This window comes from Lycium barbarum, chromosome 3, assembly GCF_019175385.1.
Source record: "Lycium barbarum isolate Lr01 chromosome 3, ASM1917538v2, whole genome shotgun sequence".
Taxonomy (NCBI): domain Eukaryota; kingdom Viridiplantae; phylum Streptophyta; class Magnoliopsida; order Solanales; family Solanaceae; genus Lycium; species Lycium barbarum.
The window spans coordinates 130,277,969-130,297,076 of NC_083339.1; the positions used below are offsets into that span (position 1 = coordinate 130,277,969).

The 19,108-nt window shown below is 35.8% G+C and overlaps 1 protein-coding gene across 1 annotated transcript; it reads right to left on the minus strand.

Annotated features, from left to right (window-relative positions):
• Positions 1-1,254: 1,254 nt before the first annotated feature.
• On the minus strand, positions 1,255-3,020 carry LOC132632516 (cytochrome P450 94B3-like). The gene has a single exon (XM_060348478.1). The coding sequence runs from the start codon at positions 2,941-2,943 to the stop codon at positions 1,429-1,431; it is 1,515 nt and encodes a 504-aa protein (XP_060204461.1). The 5' UTR covers positions 2,944-3,020; the 3' UTR covers positions 1,255-1,428.
• Between the last annotated feature and the right edge of the window lie 16,088 nt (positions 3,021-19,108).

Below are 19,108 nucleotides of genomic sequence, written 5' to 3' on the forward strand. Positions count from 1 at the left end.
TTTTATCAAATATTCAATTGTACATATTAAAAATGACTATACAGTTAAACTATTTATATGTTTATGTACAAATACAACTGGTCCATGATCATGTATTATTAATTATAACTCTATTTTTTTAGGAAAATTAAAGGAGAAGATCAATCGCATTTAGGACCAATTTTTTGGATTTTAACACTAATTATTTGGAGAAGTTCTAATAGCAGAAATTGATTAATACATGTTAGTATAAAAGAAGAAAAGTAATATAAAATCATCAATATATATTTTTACCATTCTCCAATCGTCGATTTTGAAGATATTTTAATTTTTTTTTTCTAGCTAAGGATTTTAATTAAGAAAAAATTAACAATGCATTCCTTGTTTAAGCTTAAAACAAGTAAATGTCCACTTGTCAAGTAGCAAAGAGCCTCACACAAGTAGCGTTGGTTATATGACTCACAAAATAAAATTTCTCAGTGGGAAATCACAATTACTTTTGAAATTTGTGGTTTAAAATAAGTCTTGAATATTTATGTTGCTGTAAATCATTTCAAAAAGTGAATTTGTTTCCAAATTAGGAACGAGGTTATTCATTTTGGCGAGGACTAAAAAGAAAATAGGTTCACATAAATTGAAACAGAGGCAGTATAAATTATGATTGTATGATATAAATCTTACTACTCCACTCTGTCCCATTTTAAGTGTCTTACTTTTCTTTTTGATCTGTCCCTAAATGAGTGTCTCTTTTTATATTTAGTAAGTTCACAGTTCAAACATTCTATGTGTCAAGTTTAAACCACAAGATTCAAAGTATTTTTTGCTACTTTATCTATCTTTAATTTAAGACCACAAAATTTAATTTTTTTTCTTTATTTCTTAAATTCTATATCAAATCAAACGAATACACTTATATCGGGACGGAGGGAGTATTATAAAATAGTTTGAACTTGATGCCGACGTTAAAACCACTGAAACCGTGGTCCTGGACATCTTGATTCTTGACCGCTTCTCTAAGTTACGGAACAAACACTGAAACCGTGGAACGTGCTCTAAATTATATCACGTGTCCAATTCTCATCACTGGTAATCTACTACTACTACATCACAGCTGGACCAGCTATTAATCAGAAACACTGTTTGGACACCGGCACTTCCCTTTTTTCCTTTCCGAAAATAGAACTTACATATTCATAAATCACCGATTTAATTTATGTGAACTCATTTGACCGAACACGAAATTTAAACAAGAAAAGAATAATCATTAATTACTCCTTGAATGCCAAATTTCTATCTTATAATAAACGTTGATCATCAAGGACCTTCGAAAAAACCACAAGCATGCTTCGAGCTATATATTCATATAGCTCGTTAATTTAAATATTACATTTGCAAAAAAATATAACAAGCAGCAAATGCTAATTAATCAGCATAATAGTAGTAATATTTTTATTTCACCCGCTCGCTACCACGGTGATAGATTCTCACATTGAAACCACCAACCATGTGTGCAGTTAAAAGAGGCACAAAAACCGGCTTATCTACATTAACCGGTTTAATCTCGAACCGCCTAAGAACCGAAGCCAACACATACTTCATCTGCGTGAAAGCCATTTCTTTCCCCAAACACACCCTTGGACCTGCTTGAAACACTGGAAACTTGTACGGACAAACACTTTTCAACACTCCATTTTCATCGAACCAGCGGTCCGGTTTAAATTCAAGCCGGTCTTTTCCCCATATCTCCTCCATTCTACCCATTCCGTACTGAAAATAAGTAACTCTATTGCCTTTTTGAACCCTTGTTCCGTCAGGCAAAATGTCATCTTTAGCCGCGTGCTTAGAGTCCCAAGCTACTGGTGGATAAAGCCTCATTGATTCATTCAAGCACGCTTGTAAATACTTCATCTCTTTTAAGTGGTCGAATTCGAGGGCCTTATCGCCGTTGTTGATAGACGTTATTTCATTGATCATTTCGTTTTTGACGTTGTGGTGATTGGTAGTGAGCCATAAAAGCCACGTCAATGCGGAAGAAGTAGTATCTCTTCCCGCCATGAGAAAGCTTATGACCATATCTCTCACCACTTCATCTTCGTGTCCTGCAATTAATAATCTGGAAAGAAGATCCGTGTTTTTATGATCTCCAGTTTCATTAATGATCTTTTGTTTCTTTTTCTCTATGATCTCGTTGATGCAACAGTGAACTTTCTTTACATTTTCGCTCAACTTCTTCTCGGATCCTATATTGAGCGCTCTCTTGCTTTTCCAAATCGCGTATATAGGGGCCATCCCGCGCATTGCACACGCTTGAGAAGCGGTGTCGAACGCTTCTACGAGAGTTGGAACGTTGGAGAGATCATCCAAGCAATGTGGGTCTGTACCGGCTGACACCTTGCAAATAGTGTCGAAGGCAAAACGCCTAAGCACGTCTTGCATGTCCAACACTTTGCCAGATTTTGCAGCCTGGTTTAGTAAAGGAATGAGCCTGGTTTCAACAACTTCTTCTAGAGTTTTCACCACAAATTCCCTCAATGACTTTGTGCTGAACTCGTGGCTAGCTAATTTTCTCTGAACGCTCCATAGGTCTCCGTCCACGTTGAAGATACCACGCCCAAGAAAATCGCCTAGAAGCTCTGTAAAGGGTTGCCCCTTTGGATAATTAATAAAGTTTGTTTTGAGAATGTGCTCAACGTTATTTGGATTGGCTGTGATTATGGTTCGAGGGGCACCGAAGCGTTGAACTAGAATGGTTTGTGTAGGCGATTCTGACAAGAGTTCAGTATACCAATCTAATAGTCGATGGCGATTTTTGTAGAAGGCAATAAGACAGCCAAGGATGGGGTAAGAGGAAGGGCCATAGATGGGAGTGAATTTTCGGAACTTGGGATGAAGTTTTACGGAGAAGGACAAAAATGAGAAGGAAAGAAACCCTAAAATGAAGAAAAGAAAGAGCGAAAAAAACATCTTTTTTTAGCAAAGTGAATGTTAAGGCTTTAGAGGAAGATAACTGAAAGAGTGAATGAGGTTTGAATGATTTTGAGGGATAATTGTGGCTCTATATTTATATATGTGGAATGAAAATGACACGAGGGGGTGGACATTTGCCACACTTTATTAAGTATGCAACTTCATCACGTGATTGTTATGCGGAAAGTGTAACTTGGATAAGTAGGCTACGGCGGAGAACTTTTGACAACTGTAGCGCCGGGAAAATGTCTTCCGGTTGACAGATACACGGGAACTTTTGCTTTTTTGAGATTTTGTCTTTTAATCGTCGACAAATCTCAATTAACTCTATATGTATCTTTTAACCATATGGGAGTATCAAACTTTGATTGCTCAATGTATCTAACCTAGTTATTGATGTTTGGTTAATATTAGGCAAGATCAATAAAAGTCAATTCAGAATTTGAAATTTATAATTTTTTTTTCTGTCCTTACAATCCGTTTATATTATTATATATACATTTTTAATTTCACACACGGCTGGTAACTTTCAATTGTTTAATACTTATTAAAGGATCTGATACCAATTTAAAGTAGAGATCTAATTATCTTAAAATTGAAAATATACAGGTTTGAGATCTTTGAGCTTCTAATTCTCGCTTAGGTAAATACAAATTTACTTACCAAAAAAAATAAAAAAAATTGAAAATCTATCCTTATGTAATTTTAACTACAAAATCTTTAAATTAATTAAACTGCTATTACATCTGTTCACCTTTATTTGTCCATAAATATAAATTTTGCACTCACTTTAAAAAATACTATTCCATCTTAATTGGTGTATAGTCTTAGAGCCTGTTTGGATGGGCTTATGGCTTTAAGCTGAAAACAGCTTATAAGCTGCTTTAGATAAGTTAAGTCAAATTGACTCAATTATTTTTTTGAGCTTATTTTAAACACAAAATGACTTTAAGCTGGTCAGCCAAACACTCAAAAAAGCTAAAAACAGCTTATAAGCCAACTTATAAGCCAATCCAAACGGGCTCTTAGATCTTAAGAAATAATTTGAGAAATAAGTAACTAATAGCCTGTTTGGCCAAGCTTATTTTTCCCCGAAAAGTACTTATTTTTTCAATAAGTGCTTATTTTTAAAAAAGTGAGGTGTTTGGCCAAGCTTTTGGGAGAAAATAAGTGTTTTTGGGGAGTAGCAGAAGCAGTTTTTCAGAAGCTAAAAAAAATAGCTTTTGCCAAAAACATATTTTTGAAAAGTACTTTTGAGAAAAATATACATAGAAGCACTTTTTAAAAGCTTGGTCAAACACTAGTTGCTGCTCAAAAGTACCTTTTAAATTAATTGACCAAATACAAACTGCTTTTAGCCAAAAGTACTTTTTTGAAAAGTACTTTTGAAAAAAATACTTTTTAAAATAAGCTATTTTTAGAGGCTTGGCCAAACAGGCTATAAAGTTAAGGATAAAACATTCATTTTTTTTTTTTTTAGTTTTTCTATTACGTTAATATAATTGACAAATAAAAATGAACGGAGAAAGTAATAAATACCAAATTCAAAACAATTTTGATTTCCTACCACTTTAAATCAATCCTACACCAAAATTTAGGTGCCACCAATAAAAGCAATATGTGTCCGCCACTGGCTATGACTTCTTGTTCTAAGTAATGACGAAGACCAAGACACCACTAGTAAGCTTCTTTCTTTTATTCAACGGGGAGCTTCTTTTCATGATAATACATGCACCTCATATAATGTAGTAACAATTTCAATACCTTTGACCATCTAACTTTTTAAATCTTTCATGTATTAAAGTCAAATCAATAATTTTGACCACTCAACTTAATGATCTTCCCTGTATTAGAATCAAATACATATATTACAAAATTACTAAGGGGCGTTTTGCACTTCTGGAGAATGGTGTTTGGATTTAGACGACCTGATTGCTAACCAAATATGTACTAACATTTACTAATTAAGAGTTCAATTAATTTTTATTGACAGTGTGTGAGTTTTTCCACTATCAAATTTCAGCCAAAGAATGAACCACACAAACTGTCTATTGAATGAGTAACCAAGAAAGTAAAGTAGATTACAAATAAGAATATAATAACAGTGTTAGAATTTTATACTGCCACTATAAATAAGTTAAATTCATATATCAGTTTATTAATTAAAAAGGGCCATTCTGTAGTAAGAAGCAACCATAATGAACCTTTTTACGATACCACCATGAGTGGACGCAGATACTAAGTGCATTTTGGCGCATGTTATAGTTGAATACTTAATTGAAACGGTTACACATGGAATTGGATAGTGCAAATAATTTTATTATTATTATTATTATTATGATCTGTTTACCTGTAAAACGGTTCAGTTGAATTTGTAGACGTGGTCAAGGACACGTTGATCAAAGTGACCAATAAGATTAAGATGTTCGTATTAAGCTAATGTAAATATGCATAATCAAAGTGAGTAGTAAGGAATAGCTTGGGCTACCGTTAGTAATTCCGGTCTGGCCGTGGCACCGAAGCTTAGTAAAAGATGACAATAAAATTAAACCGTAAGCAAAGAATAATTGTGTGAACTGAGTATATTAGCTTGTATCTCGTGTCCCTACAATGGGAATGACAAGCCCTATATATACTAAGAGTAAGCCTGTCAAGTGGGTCGGGCCAGCCTGAACCCGGCCCGGTAAACCCGGCCCACCACCGGCCCGGCCCAAACCCACTAAGAGATGTAAGGGGCTGGGCTAAGTGGGATTTATTAGGGGTCTGGGCCGGACAAGGTGGACAACCCACCAGTAGCCCGGGTGATGGCCCGCAGGGGCACTGGCCAGGCCCGACCCACTTCAAGTAATATAAAAAAAACAAGATATGTACTACATTTATTACTAATAATAAGTATTTTAAAAACATTGTATCCTAATAAATTAGGAGTCTCATTTTACGGAGCACTTTAGTTTTCTTTAAAATTGTATTTTAAAGCTAGACACTCTTGTTTTCTCAACAAATATACCTTTGATACATTTTCAGTATATAGTATATATTAGATTGTGATAGTACTTATCTCAACAAATATACCTTTGATAAATCATTCAGTTCAATTTCATGCCTTTTCACAAGTGTCTACGCAACACACCAGTACCCCCCCCCCCCCCAATAGGCTAATACCCGACGCTCCGGACTTGTGGAGATATATGTCACCACAATGTTGACATTTAACAAGTTCCTCATTTACTCGCTCAAAATGCATCCACACCGTACTTGAAGTTGATCTTCGAACTCGAGGAGAAGGTGGAGGTGAAGCAATGTACACTAGTTGAATAGCAAATTTAGATAAAGAGAGAATTGTGGAAGAATTGTGTGAAAATGAAGAAGAATGGAGGGGTATTTATAGTTTGAAAATATGACCAAAGTGTAGTTATTCATAAATTTAGGGGTTCAAATAAAATTAGCAACAACTAGTTTTTTAAATTTACAACGGCTAGCTTTTTGAATTTGACGACGACTAAACTTTTTTTAATTTAGCAATTTTATCATTAGTTGTAAATGTTAATTTTATTATTAGTAGTAAATGTAAATGTCTATTTTTGTATTAGAACTTTAAAAAGAAAGAAAAAAGCTCGGCCCACTAACTAAAATCCGGCCCGACCCACTTAGCCCACTACGTACCCCTACCCGGGTAGGGGGCTGGCCGGACACCCCTTTCCCTCCTCCAACCCGGCCCACTAACTATGGCCCGGCCCGGCCCGGCCCCATGTGACCCCCATTTATATGGCCCGACCCACTTCACACCCTTAACTAAATGCTAGGGCCACACACATTCCATGTGTTACACCCCTATTCATAATGTGTTTTAAATACATAGCAATAATGGGTAATGAAGAGGGCCATAAAGCATGATTACACCGTATCTGTAACGCTTGAATTGACCCGTAATAGAAGACCGTTACACTCTTGTCCGGAGCTATTCTAATCTTCCACCAGGCCTGGCACTTTGTTCGGTACCACGGTTCTACCATCAGTGGTAATCATGCTAACTCATCTTATGACTTGTCCTCTATGCCACGTGTCCTAACCACATTGGTATAGTTGTATCCCCGTATATTGTCCAATACATGTTCTATGATTATAGCATGTCACTCACCATTAATTTTAGGTTATTAATTAATGATTGTTATAGAGAGTACTCATATTTTGTCTTGTAAGTATTAGTGATAGTGTATTAAAATTTAAACTCTATAAGGTCGTTTGGTATAATGGATAAGCAAAAATAGTCTTGGAATAAAAATTTAGTACCATCTTATCCCACGTTTAGTTGGGATAAATCCACGGGATAACTAATCCCGGGATTAGTTATCCCGGTATTAGAGTGTTATTTATCCCACATAGAGGGTGGAATAACAATCCTGGGATAACTTGTTCCCCAACCAAACGAGGCCTATGGGTGTGTTTGATACAGAGGAAATATTTTTCAAAGAGTGTTTTTAAAAATTTTCCTTTCGGTTGGTCAAAATTTATGAAAAATATTTTTTTCTAGGAAAACAAGTTCTTTAAATATGAGAAAAATGACTTCCCTAATAGAAGTAGGGAAAACAAGTTCCACAAGTGGCAATTTGCATTTGATTGTATCCTCCCACCCTCCAATACTGTATTGGCAACACACATCATCTTCACCCCATCCCCACCACACCATTATCATCAATGACCTCTCATAATATTTGCCTAGATTATATATATACAAATGTTTTTAGTAGGCTAAATACCTAGATAGCCCCTTAAACTTGGCACCTTTTGTTAGATATGTACTTAAACTTACATAGTAACTAGATAGACACTTGAACTTGATAGTCTTGTATCTTTTAAATACCCATGTCTATGAGACCAGACGCGTGAAAGCAACTACATCTCACATATCAATTGAACCAATCAGGTATTGACACTTGTAATTTAAAGGGAAAAATGACTTATAGTTATAAAAAAGAAAAATAGACAATAAAAAAGAAAAAGAATAAAAAGGAAAAACGTTCCCAGCCATCTTCCAAACCCACAATCCCTTGCCTTTTTCTTTTTTCATCCGTCTGTCATTATTCATATTCATGTTTATTATAGGTTCTATCTAATTAAAGAGATCAGTGGAGATAAAATCTAACTTAATTATGATGTCCACCTTAAATCTTCTTCGGCTCTAAAGAAACAATTAATTCCTCACGCAATATGTCATGGTTTTCGAGATGGCCGGAGAACACACATATTTGCCATAGTTTTCGACAATTTGAAGGTGGCCGAAGAACACGTAATCTGCTATAGTTTTCATCATTTTGGTTCCAGTTTCTTTTTCAATCCAAAAATTCATCTCCAGATTTAAGCTTATGCTGACTTTAACAAATTAATCATTGATTATTGAATATTTTCTAGAAAATTGCCAGTTGCTTTCTCTGTACATCCATGGCCACTTTCCTCGATCGGTAGTGAATTGTTTATAAAATGGTTAAAGTATTAGGTCCATAAAAAAAATTCTAAAAAGAAAGAAAGAAAGAGAAACAGAACAAGAAAATTTGAGGCCTCCACTCGCTCAAGTATGCATGAAACACACGTGACATTCCATGTTAGGGTGAGGTAATCTACATGATACACATTTGCCAAGTTCAAGTGTCTATCGAATTATTATGTAAGTTTAAGTATCTAATTTACAAAATGTGCCAAGTTTATGGGGGCTAAATAGATATTTAGCGTTTTTAGTATAATATATTTTGCTTATGTTTCTGTTGGGTTTTTAAAGTCACAAACTGATGGACTTTAAAGAGGAAGTGTGAATTGAGATATGGAGGGCAACAAAATTGGAGGAAATGAGATTTTGGAAAAATAACTTTTCCAAGTGAGCATTCTCCCACATTGGTGGTGGAAAGTGATATTTGTGTGCTTATATATAGAAGCACATCTTCTAGCTCATAAAGAGTTGAGAAGAGGACCTCTACTCGCGCCGTCGTCATCGCTCGGCTCAGCTTTGGCTTCAGTCAAATGATTGATTGATAATCTTTTTGGACCAAATTTATGCTCCACTTTCATTATTTATTTTTTCTTTTCCTAATATTAATTCGCGCAGTATTTAATTAATTAATTAATTTGTGGAAACTAATATTAAATTCGAACGGTCTTAACTGATCGATCATCTTCTTCCCGAACAGGTGCCTTTGCACCTTTTCAATGTCTACAAATTTTTAGATGCTTCGCCTCAATTTTACACGCAGAAAAACACAATTTTACTCTCTGAAAAAATTCATCCCCTCTTCTTGCATCGTTTTCAAAATAGAAAAATAGTAAGTGTCGTGTGATTACATCCGTTGTTTGAGTTCGCTGAAGTACTGCAATTTCGATTGCCAGTATTGCAGAATAGAGTTTCGTTCTATCCTGCGAGGAGTTAATCCAAACCTTGGGCAATTGTGAGGGGATTAAATTCCTTCAGGAAACACAGTTTTCTGTGGGCTCGAAACTACACTTTCGTTCTTATATTTTATGGTTCATAGTTTATACGTTTGAATATAGGGATAACAAACTTAAGGAATTTAATTTTATATACTTCTGTTTCATCTTATATTCTGTTTGCTTGGATATTAAAATCTTCGGATTTTCTACTCTGTTAATTTACTCGATTTGACGACATAAAAGCTTCATCGAGTGAATAACCTTTTGCGTTTAGTTTGAAGAATATAAAAACCTCACCAATTGATTAATTCTCTTTGTTTGTTTTTTCGAACAGAAATGGTTGAAATTGCTACTCAAAGTGCTACGGGTGCAACGACTATTGCCTCCTCTAACCGCACTACGACTGCGCCTGCAATGGCTGCGGCTGAGAAGCCCGGAAAGTTATCCAGCATCGACTATAAACGGTGGCAACATAAAATATTTTTCTACTTGACAACCCTCAGTTTGCAAAAAATTATTACTGAGGATGTTCCTGTTCTACCAGAGGAGAGTCCGAACAACGAGCGTTTTATCGTGACGAAGGCATGGAACCATTATGATATTCTATGCAAAAACTATATTCTCAATGGGCTGGATGATGGCCTATATAATGTCTATAGCGGTTGTAAGATGTCTAAGAAATTATGGAATGCTTTGGACAAGAAATATAAGACCGAGGATACTAGGTTGAAGAAGTTCGTTGCTGCAAAATTCCTGGAATTTAAAATGATTGATAGTAAAACTGTCATGTCGTAGGTCCAGGAATTACAAGTGATTACACACGATCTCTTTGCAGAAGGAATGGTAATCAACAGAGCTTTCCAAGTTGTGTCTTTCATTGAAAAGTTGCCTCCTTCATGGAGGGACTTTAAAAACTACCTAAAGCACAAATGAAAAGATATGACATTGGAAGATCTGATTGTCCGCCTTAGAATTGAGGAAGACAACATATCTGCTGAGAAGAAGGCCAACAAAAAACAAGCAATAATGGGTGCAAACGTTATTGAAACTGCTTCAACAAGTTCAAAGGAAAGGAAACGGGCTTCTGGAGGAAAGAATGTTCCAAGCAAGAAGAAATTCAGAGGAAGTTGCTACAATTGCGGCAAATTTGGACACATGGCTTTAGATTGTTGTGCTCCAAAAAATGATAAGGAGAAGAAGAAAGGTCAAGCCAACATGGCAGAAAAAAATGAAGAAATGGACAATTGTGCCATGTTATCAGAATGCAACTTGGTAGGTAATCCAAGGGAATGGGGGATAGACTCTGGTGCCACCCCCCATGTGTGTTCTAACAAGGAATCCTTTTCTTCCTATTCGGCAGCTGGTCCCGATGAGACAATATTCACGGCAAATTCTGCAACGGCAAAAATCGAAGGAACAGACAAGATTGCCTTGAAGATAATGTCTGGCAAGATCATGACGCTTAATAATGAACTTCATGTTCTAGAAATGCAGAAAAATTCGGTCTCAAATTCACTATTCGTCAAGAATGGATTCAAATGTGTTTTTGTTTCTGATAAGGTAGTTGTTAGTAAGAATGATATGTACGTTGGAAAGGGTTACCTCACAGAGGGCTTTTTCAAACTTAATGTAATTTCAGTTGATATGAATAAAAATTTTACTTCTTCTTATTTACTTGAGTCAAATAGTTTATGGTTTGCGCGTTTGGGACATGTTAATTGTAAAACTTTGCAGAAAATGATTAACTTGGAAATACTGCCAAAATTTGAATGCAATAATTCAAAATGTCAAGTATGTGTTGAATCTAAGCATGCTAAGCACCCTTATAAGTCTATTGAAAGGAATTCCAATCTTCTAGACTTAATTCATACAAATATTTGTGACATGAAGTCAATACCATCTCACGGTGGGAAAAAGTATTTCATAATAGCAAAAATGAAGCACTCGATATTGCTGTGTTTATTTACTTAATAGCAAAGATGAAGCTATTAACGCATTTAAACAATACAAAAATGAAGTCGAAACACAACTTAACAAGAAAATCAAAATGATTAGAAGCGACAGGTGTGGAGAATATGAATGTCCTTTTGAAGAAATATGCTTGGAATATGGCATTATTCATCAAACAATTGCCCCATACACTCCGCAATCCAATAGAATTGCAGAAAGAAAGAATTGAACATTAAAGAAAATGATGAACGCCTTATTTATAAGTTCTGGTTTACCGCAGATAGCTAACCGAATACTCAACCGAGTACCCCATAGCAAAACAGAGTCCATGACATATGAACAATGGAAAGAAAGAAAACCAACTTGAAATATTTCAAAGTGTGGGGGTGTTTGGAAAAAGTACAAGTTCCTAAACCCAAAAGGGTAAAAATAGGACCGAAAATCATTGACTGTGTTTTCATAGGATATGCCACCAACAGTAAAGCGTATCATTTTCTGGTGCATAAATCAGAATATCCAGACATTCATGTTAATATGGTAATTGAATAAGATAATGCTGATTTTTTTTAGAATATTTATCCGTATAAAATGGAGTGTGAATCATCTAGCAAAAAACCTAAACGACCTCAGGAAGAAACAAAAGACAGTATGCCTAACGAGGAGAATCCAAGACGTAGCAAACCTCAAAGGACATCCACTTCTTTTGGTCCTGATTTTTTGACATTCTTAATAGAGAATGAGCCTCAAACTTTTAAGGAAGCTATGTCTTCCTCAGAAGCACAAATTGGAAAGAGGCAATAGAATCCATATTAAACAATCATACTTGGGAATTGGTTGATCTTCCTCCAGGAAACAAACCTTTAGGTTCAAAATGGATTTTGAAGAGGAAAATGAAAGATGATGACATTATTGATAAAATATAAGGCAAGACTTGTTGTCAAAGGATTTAGACAAGGAGAAGGTCTTGATTATTTTGATACGTACACAACGGTAACGAGAATCACATCCATTCAGGTGTTAATAGGGTTGGCTGCGATGTACAGTCTCCAAATGCATAAAATGGACGTGAAAACAGCCTTCTTAAATGGAGATTTGGAAGAAGAAATCTACATGGATCAACCCGAAGGATTTGTAGTTTCCGAAAAAGAAAAGAAGGTGTGTCGACTTGTTAAGTCACTGTATTGACTTAAACAAGCACCCAAACAATGGCATGTGAAATTTGACCAAATAATGTTGGCAAATGGATTTAAAATTAACGAGTGTGATAAATGTGTATACATTAAGAACACTCCAAATCACATGGTCATTGTTTTCTTATACGTTGATGATATGTTGATAATGAGCACAGACATTGCCGACATAAATCCTACTAAGCGCATACTTGCTAGCAAGTTTTATATGAAAGACTTATGAATTGCTGATTTAATCCATAGAACCCCACAAGGTCTAGCATCGTCTCAAACTTACTATGTTAAGATGGTACTTGAAAAATTCAAGTATATGGAGTTTAAAGTTTCAAATACTCCGATTGATGTGAACCTTGCTCTTAAAAAGAACCAAGGTCAAAGAAAGTCTCAGTTAGACTATGCTCGAGTGTTGGAAAGTTTGATGTACATTATGAACTGTACACGACCAGATATAGCCTGTGCAATAAGTAAACTGAGTCGTTACACAAGTAATCCTGACCAAACTAATTGGATGGCAATGAAAAGAGTTTTGGGGTATTTACAATACACCCAAGACTATGCTTTACACTATAATAAATATCATGTGGTAATTAAAGGATATAGTGATGCAAATTGGATCACCGGATCATCTAAAGTTAAATCCACAAGCGGATTCATTTTCACCGTTGAAGGATGAGCATTGTCTTGGAAATCATCCAAGCAGACATGTATCGCTTGCTCGACAATGGAGTCTGAATTTATAGCCTTGGATAAAGCTGGTGAGGAAGCTGAATGGCTGTGGAAGTTCTTGGAAGACATTCCGTTATGGCCTAAACCAGTGGCACCTATATGCATACACTGTGATAGTCAAGCTGCAATAGGAAGGGCTAGAAGCGTTATGTATAACAGAAAATCTCGTCACATACGATGAAGACATAATACCGTTAAATAATTACTCTCTAGTGGAATTATCACGATTGACTATGCAAAGGATAATGTGTCGGATCCACTTACAAAAGGCCTAACTAGAGAGGCGGTTGATAAATCATCAAAGGGAATAGGATTATGGCCGAGAACAAGCCATCATAATGGTAACTCCACCTGGCCGACTGGAGATCCCAAGATCTAAGTTCAAGGAGAACAAACAAAGTTATGATTGATGGTTCAACATTGTCGTCAAACTCAATCTATTCTCACGATAAGATAATGTTCAGGAACAAGGATAAAGCGTTAAGGTTTTTTTAATGGTTTTTAAGTTTGACATGATATGAGCAAACAATGTATCTATGGGTTACACATTCAGGAATCACCTATGTGAGTGTGAAGTGGAAGCCGGTTCAAGGAGAATTAGTGTAATGCCAGTTCTTTATGCACTCATGAAACCAGGTAGTGTTCATGGCTGAAACGAACACAACAATGAGAACCAAGAACGGTTAAGGGTTAATTGTGTGACATATATTGTCTAGATATACATCAAAGCTCGACGGTTCAAGGATATCTACCGATTGATCAGGTATATCCGATGTATGTTCACTACGGAAAGTTCAAAGGGAAACCTACTTACCCAGATGCGGTTAATCCTTACTTGTAAATCACACAGTTTATTCATGCATATTTTCATAAAGTAGCCATTCCCCATTCATGTGGGGGATTGATGGGTTTTAAAAGTCACAAAGTGATGGACTTTAAGGAGGAAGTGTGAATTGGGAAATGTAGGGAAACAAAATTAGAGGGAAATAAAATTTTGGAAAAATAACTTTTCCAAGTAAGCATTCTCCCACATTGGTGGTGGGGGGGGGGGGGGGGGAAGTGATACGTGTGTGCTTATATGTAGAAGCACATCTTCTAGCTCATAAAGAGTTGAGAAGAGGACCTCCCCTCGTGCCGTCGTCGTCGCTCGGCTCGGCTTTGGATTCAGTCAAATTATTGTTGACACCCAATTTTGTCCCTCCTTTATTTCAATTTATTTCTTGGAGCTTCTAATTTTTGACGAGCTAAACATTTTTTTTACTATTAATATCATCATTTGCACTATTACTAGCATCACTTTATCACAAATTTCAAAGGGGTTCGTCATCACTTTATTTTCGGTTTTTGTACTCGTTAAATTAATTTTACTTTATTAAATCCTTTACTTTCTACATACTAGTTATTATTTGTCTTCACATAATATGTATTGTACTAGTTGTTAAATTAGAAGCCCAAAAATAATTAAAATAAAGAAAGAAGAACACACATTTTTCAACCAATTAATGGCCTAATCGATCAAGCCCATTATCTATTTAAACAAATGAGCTCACCCGACCAGCCCAAAACAAATCAGCCCAACACCTTACCCAACAGTCCAGCCCAAACCAGCATTCTCCCACATTGGTGGGGGGGGGGGGGGGGGGGGGGGAGTGATATGTGTGTGCTTATATGTAGAAGCACATCTTCTAGCTCATAAAGAGTTGAGAAGAGGACCTCCCCTCGTGCCGTCGTCGTCGCTCGGCTCGGCTCGGCTTCGGATTCGGTCAAATGATTGTTGACACCCAATTTTGTCCATCCTTTATTTCAATTTATTTCTTGGAGCTTCTAATTTTTGACGAGCTAAACATTTTTTTTACTATTAATATCATCATTTGCACTATTACTAGCATCACTTTATCACAAATTTCAAAGGGGTTCGTCATCACTTTATTTTCGGTTTTTGTACTCGTTAAATTAATTTTACTTTATTAAATCCTTTACTTTCTACATACTAGTTATTATTTGTCTTCACATAATATGTATTGTACTAGTTGTTAAATTAGAAGCCCAAAAATAATTAAAATAAAGAAAGAAGAACACACATTTTTCAGCCAATTAATGGCCTAATCGATCAAGCCCATTATCTATTTAAACAAATGAGCTCACCCGACCAGCCCAAAACAAATCAGCCCAACACCTTACCCAACAGTCCAGCCCAAACCCGACGACCCGACCCAGCCCACCTATTTGTCATTAGTTCATCCTCCAAACAAGAACCCTAGCTGCGCCTCTCATTTTTTTCTCTCTCTCCTTCAACCAACCGCATACCCTCTCCTTTCTCCTCATCTTCATCTCTCTCCCCCCTCCATTTTAGCAAAGTCCCAGTCGCCCTTTAACCTTACCCAACCTTTGTCCAACCATTTCTATACAAGATTTTTCTGCTCTCTACTCTCTCTCTCTCAACCGACGACTTGGGCAAAATCACAGATCGTTTTCGCTAGAACCAGGCTATGCATGGCCATTTGTGGAAAAGGAATTAATGGCCGGTCCGATTTTCAACGGTTGAAAGGGTCTGGTTTTTGTTTTCTTTTGCTATTTTCTGTTTGCTTTCCAAAACGATTTTAATGGTTTTGTCCACTTATGAAGAGAAATCTTTGCTTTATCAACCTTTTTAATTCTCCTGAGTACAAGTTTGAAATGATTGTTGTCCCCATCTTCGTGGTTTCTGATTAAGGTCAGAATACCCCTTAACGTTCTGATTTTTGGAAACAAATTTGATTTCAAAATCCCGCCCAATCCAGAACCGAAAAACCCTAGAAATCACTCTATATATACTCACGTTTTGATCCAACAAAGAGAGCTTTTTTCAGCCGCCTGAACATTTCCTCTTAAATATTTACATTTTTCAGTCACGATATATGGGGAAAAATAGGGATTGGGGAATTCAATACTGATTAGAGGAGGACCAACTTTACCACATTCAACATTTCGACTTTTCCATTACTTTAGATTTTGAATCTGTTCAAATTCCAGTCTGTTTCGAGTCATTTTTTTTACTTATGTATTAGGATTATTTAAAAAAAAAAAACAAACCAAACTTCCTTTTAAAAAAAGAGTATTCGGTTCTATCACAATTTTCGATTCGAAAGACTTTTTTCGAGTTCGAGTTCGTCGCGTTCGAGTGTAGATTCGAGACTTGACGTCCCCACTTCACTGCACCCACAAAAGGTAATCTTTCTTCCGTTAAGTTATTTGGTGTTGTTTGGTTCATCATTTGTTGTCCTTTGTTTGTGTTTAGCTTGAGTTTTGTGTCATTAGTTTGTTCTGTTATTATTAGTAGCAGTTTAGCATATCTGTTTAGGTTTTGCCTGTTAGTTAATAGAATATGTGTTAATGTAGCCATCAATATGATTTATGGCTAGCTCAGAATCAGATCGGATTAATATTGACATATAGACATTTAATTCAAGCTTATTAAGAAAATTTCTCCAAATTGATCTCAGCCTCGTTGGTTGGATATCTGCTAAGTTGAAGTTGTATTATGTAGACTCTGCCATATAGTTGATTTTCCCATAACTTCATCTGAAACTTGTGATTAGTCATACAACCTGTAGTGAATGTCATTCATGTTTTCTCTTTGCTTAATTGTTTATGAGTTGTTGAAAAGAAATGGGGAATTTACATGCTAGTCTGAGTAAAGAAAGGGGGAACAGATTATCGTTTCTTTGATTATTAAGAGGCCTAGTTCTCGGCGTTTGATTGAACCAAGCCAATAGTCTTGAAAAGTGTAAATGATAGGTTAATAATGGTGTGAGTATGAATTTAGTTTTGATTGGATATAGTTGCCTTAAGTGTTTATTGGTTTTATTTCTCCTTTCATTGTGTACAGTTTGAATTGGTTTTTATTGTCGAATGGAAACAAACTCCAGATCTGTCCTTGTTCGAACCTTAGGAATGGTTAATAAATTATGACTTTGAACATGGCCTTTGGCGTAGCTGCTCATACTCTGCTGGCCCTGGCAGTGCCTCTGTTTGAAATCTTGATAAGCTATGTGGTGTGGTGACCTGTTTAATTTCCTTTCGGTTAAATACATAGACCTCTGATGGGTTAGTTAACTGGACAAAAATCATAAATCCTTTTTTACTTTTGTGATTAGTTAGATGATTAAAGAGGGAACAGTTTGATTATTTAGATGTTATAAACTTGAAGCATATGTAAAGGTCCTTCTTTAAAGATGCTCAGTCTGATCTCCATCTCAGAATGCCTAAAATTGGTTGAACTCAACACATGTTTGTTTCGCTTTGAGTGTTTGGTTTAAGTACTGACTATAATAGCGAATGTGACACTGGCGTATTTAATGTTTAGTTTAGTGTTTCTTTTGTTTGTTGATTTATGTGTTTTTGATTAGGTCTTTAAAATGATTCATTAGGCTGCCCCCCCCCCCCCCCCCCTCTTTTCTTTGCTTGCCTGCGATTCTCTGTTTCTTGGCAAACCAACAGCCCTTAAAAGAAAGAGACAGATAGAACCTATTTCAGTTCCCCTTTTTGTTGCGTTTCGTACCCTGCATATACAACCCCTGGTCTGTTTTAAATCTTGTATCATATATGACTTGCCTCTCTTTATGTTCTGTTATTGGGCTGGGTTTTATTCCATTAGTAAATTAAATCTATCTGGGCTGCCATTATTTATATGATTTTTTTATCTAAGTTTTCGGTTGTTGCTTTCCTTTTTATATTTGAAGTATAGGTCTTATAAATCCTCACCGTACTAATCCTTTTCTTTTCATTTTTTATGCATGATATCTCGCCTACGAGTCCGAGAGACTCGCCCACTCCCGCATCCGATGTTGGGCTAAAGCCCAACGAAATTCTCTTCCCGTGTCAGCCCCAATCCGTGGCCTGCAGAAAAAGAAAAAAAGACATTGGGCCAAAGCCCCACACGACAGGAACATAAGACAGCAGCTTTGAAATGGGTTGAGCCCATTTAATATATGTGTTTTCCGTTACTTTACTTTTGCACATCTATCTGCTTGCTTTTCACTTTATTTGCACTGGAATGATTTGATCTCTAATTATGTGTTCTGTTAGAAAAATTAGCAATACAAAGAAGAATAAGGGTCCCTTTGTTCTTTGTCATCATTCTTTAGTGCTAAAAGATATATCTGAAATGACGAATCAACAAATAAAATATGTTTACCGAATTCATATGTTTACCGAAGAGATATGTTTACCGAAAATATAACAATACAAAAAATATATGTTTACAAATGAAGAATCAACACCAAATTCACATACATTACTACCTTTGAAATTTCATTCTGCCCTTTTGAAACTCCACAACACATTTTAGTCACGGCCTTTAACTTTTAAGCACTAATTCCCATTCTTAGTTTAAATCAACCACCTTATAGGTTAATACTTATATTTTACACTTTTACTAATCTAATTAATTATAAGTCCGGTCGGTTAACCATTATTAATGGAATTTAGAGGATGCCTAATACCTTCCCTCTAGATTAGTTGAACTTGTACCTAGAATCATTTGGTTTCGTAGATTTTAATAAAATCAACTCTAGATAATTACTTTGATAAACTTTAGGTGCCCTAATTCACCGTAAATAATTAGGTGGCGACTCCTAACGTTAAATAACCCCGAAATTACCCGGATGTTGTAAACTATTTTGACTCAGGTTAAAATAGGGTATAACAATGATCTGATTAATTGATAATCTTTTTGGACTAAATTTATGTTCCACTTTCATTATTTAATTTTCCTTAAATCCCAACGGTCTTAACTGATCGGTCATCTTCTTCCCGAACAGGTGCCTTTGCACCTTTTCAATGGCTACAAATTTTACACCTCGAAAAACGCACTTTTACTTTCTGAAAAAAATTCATCC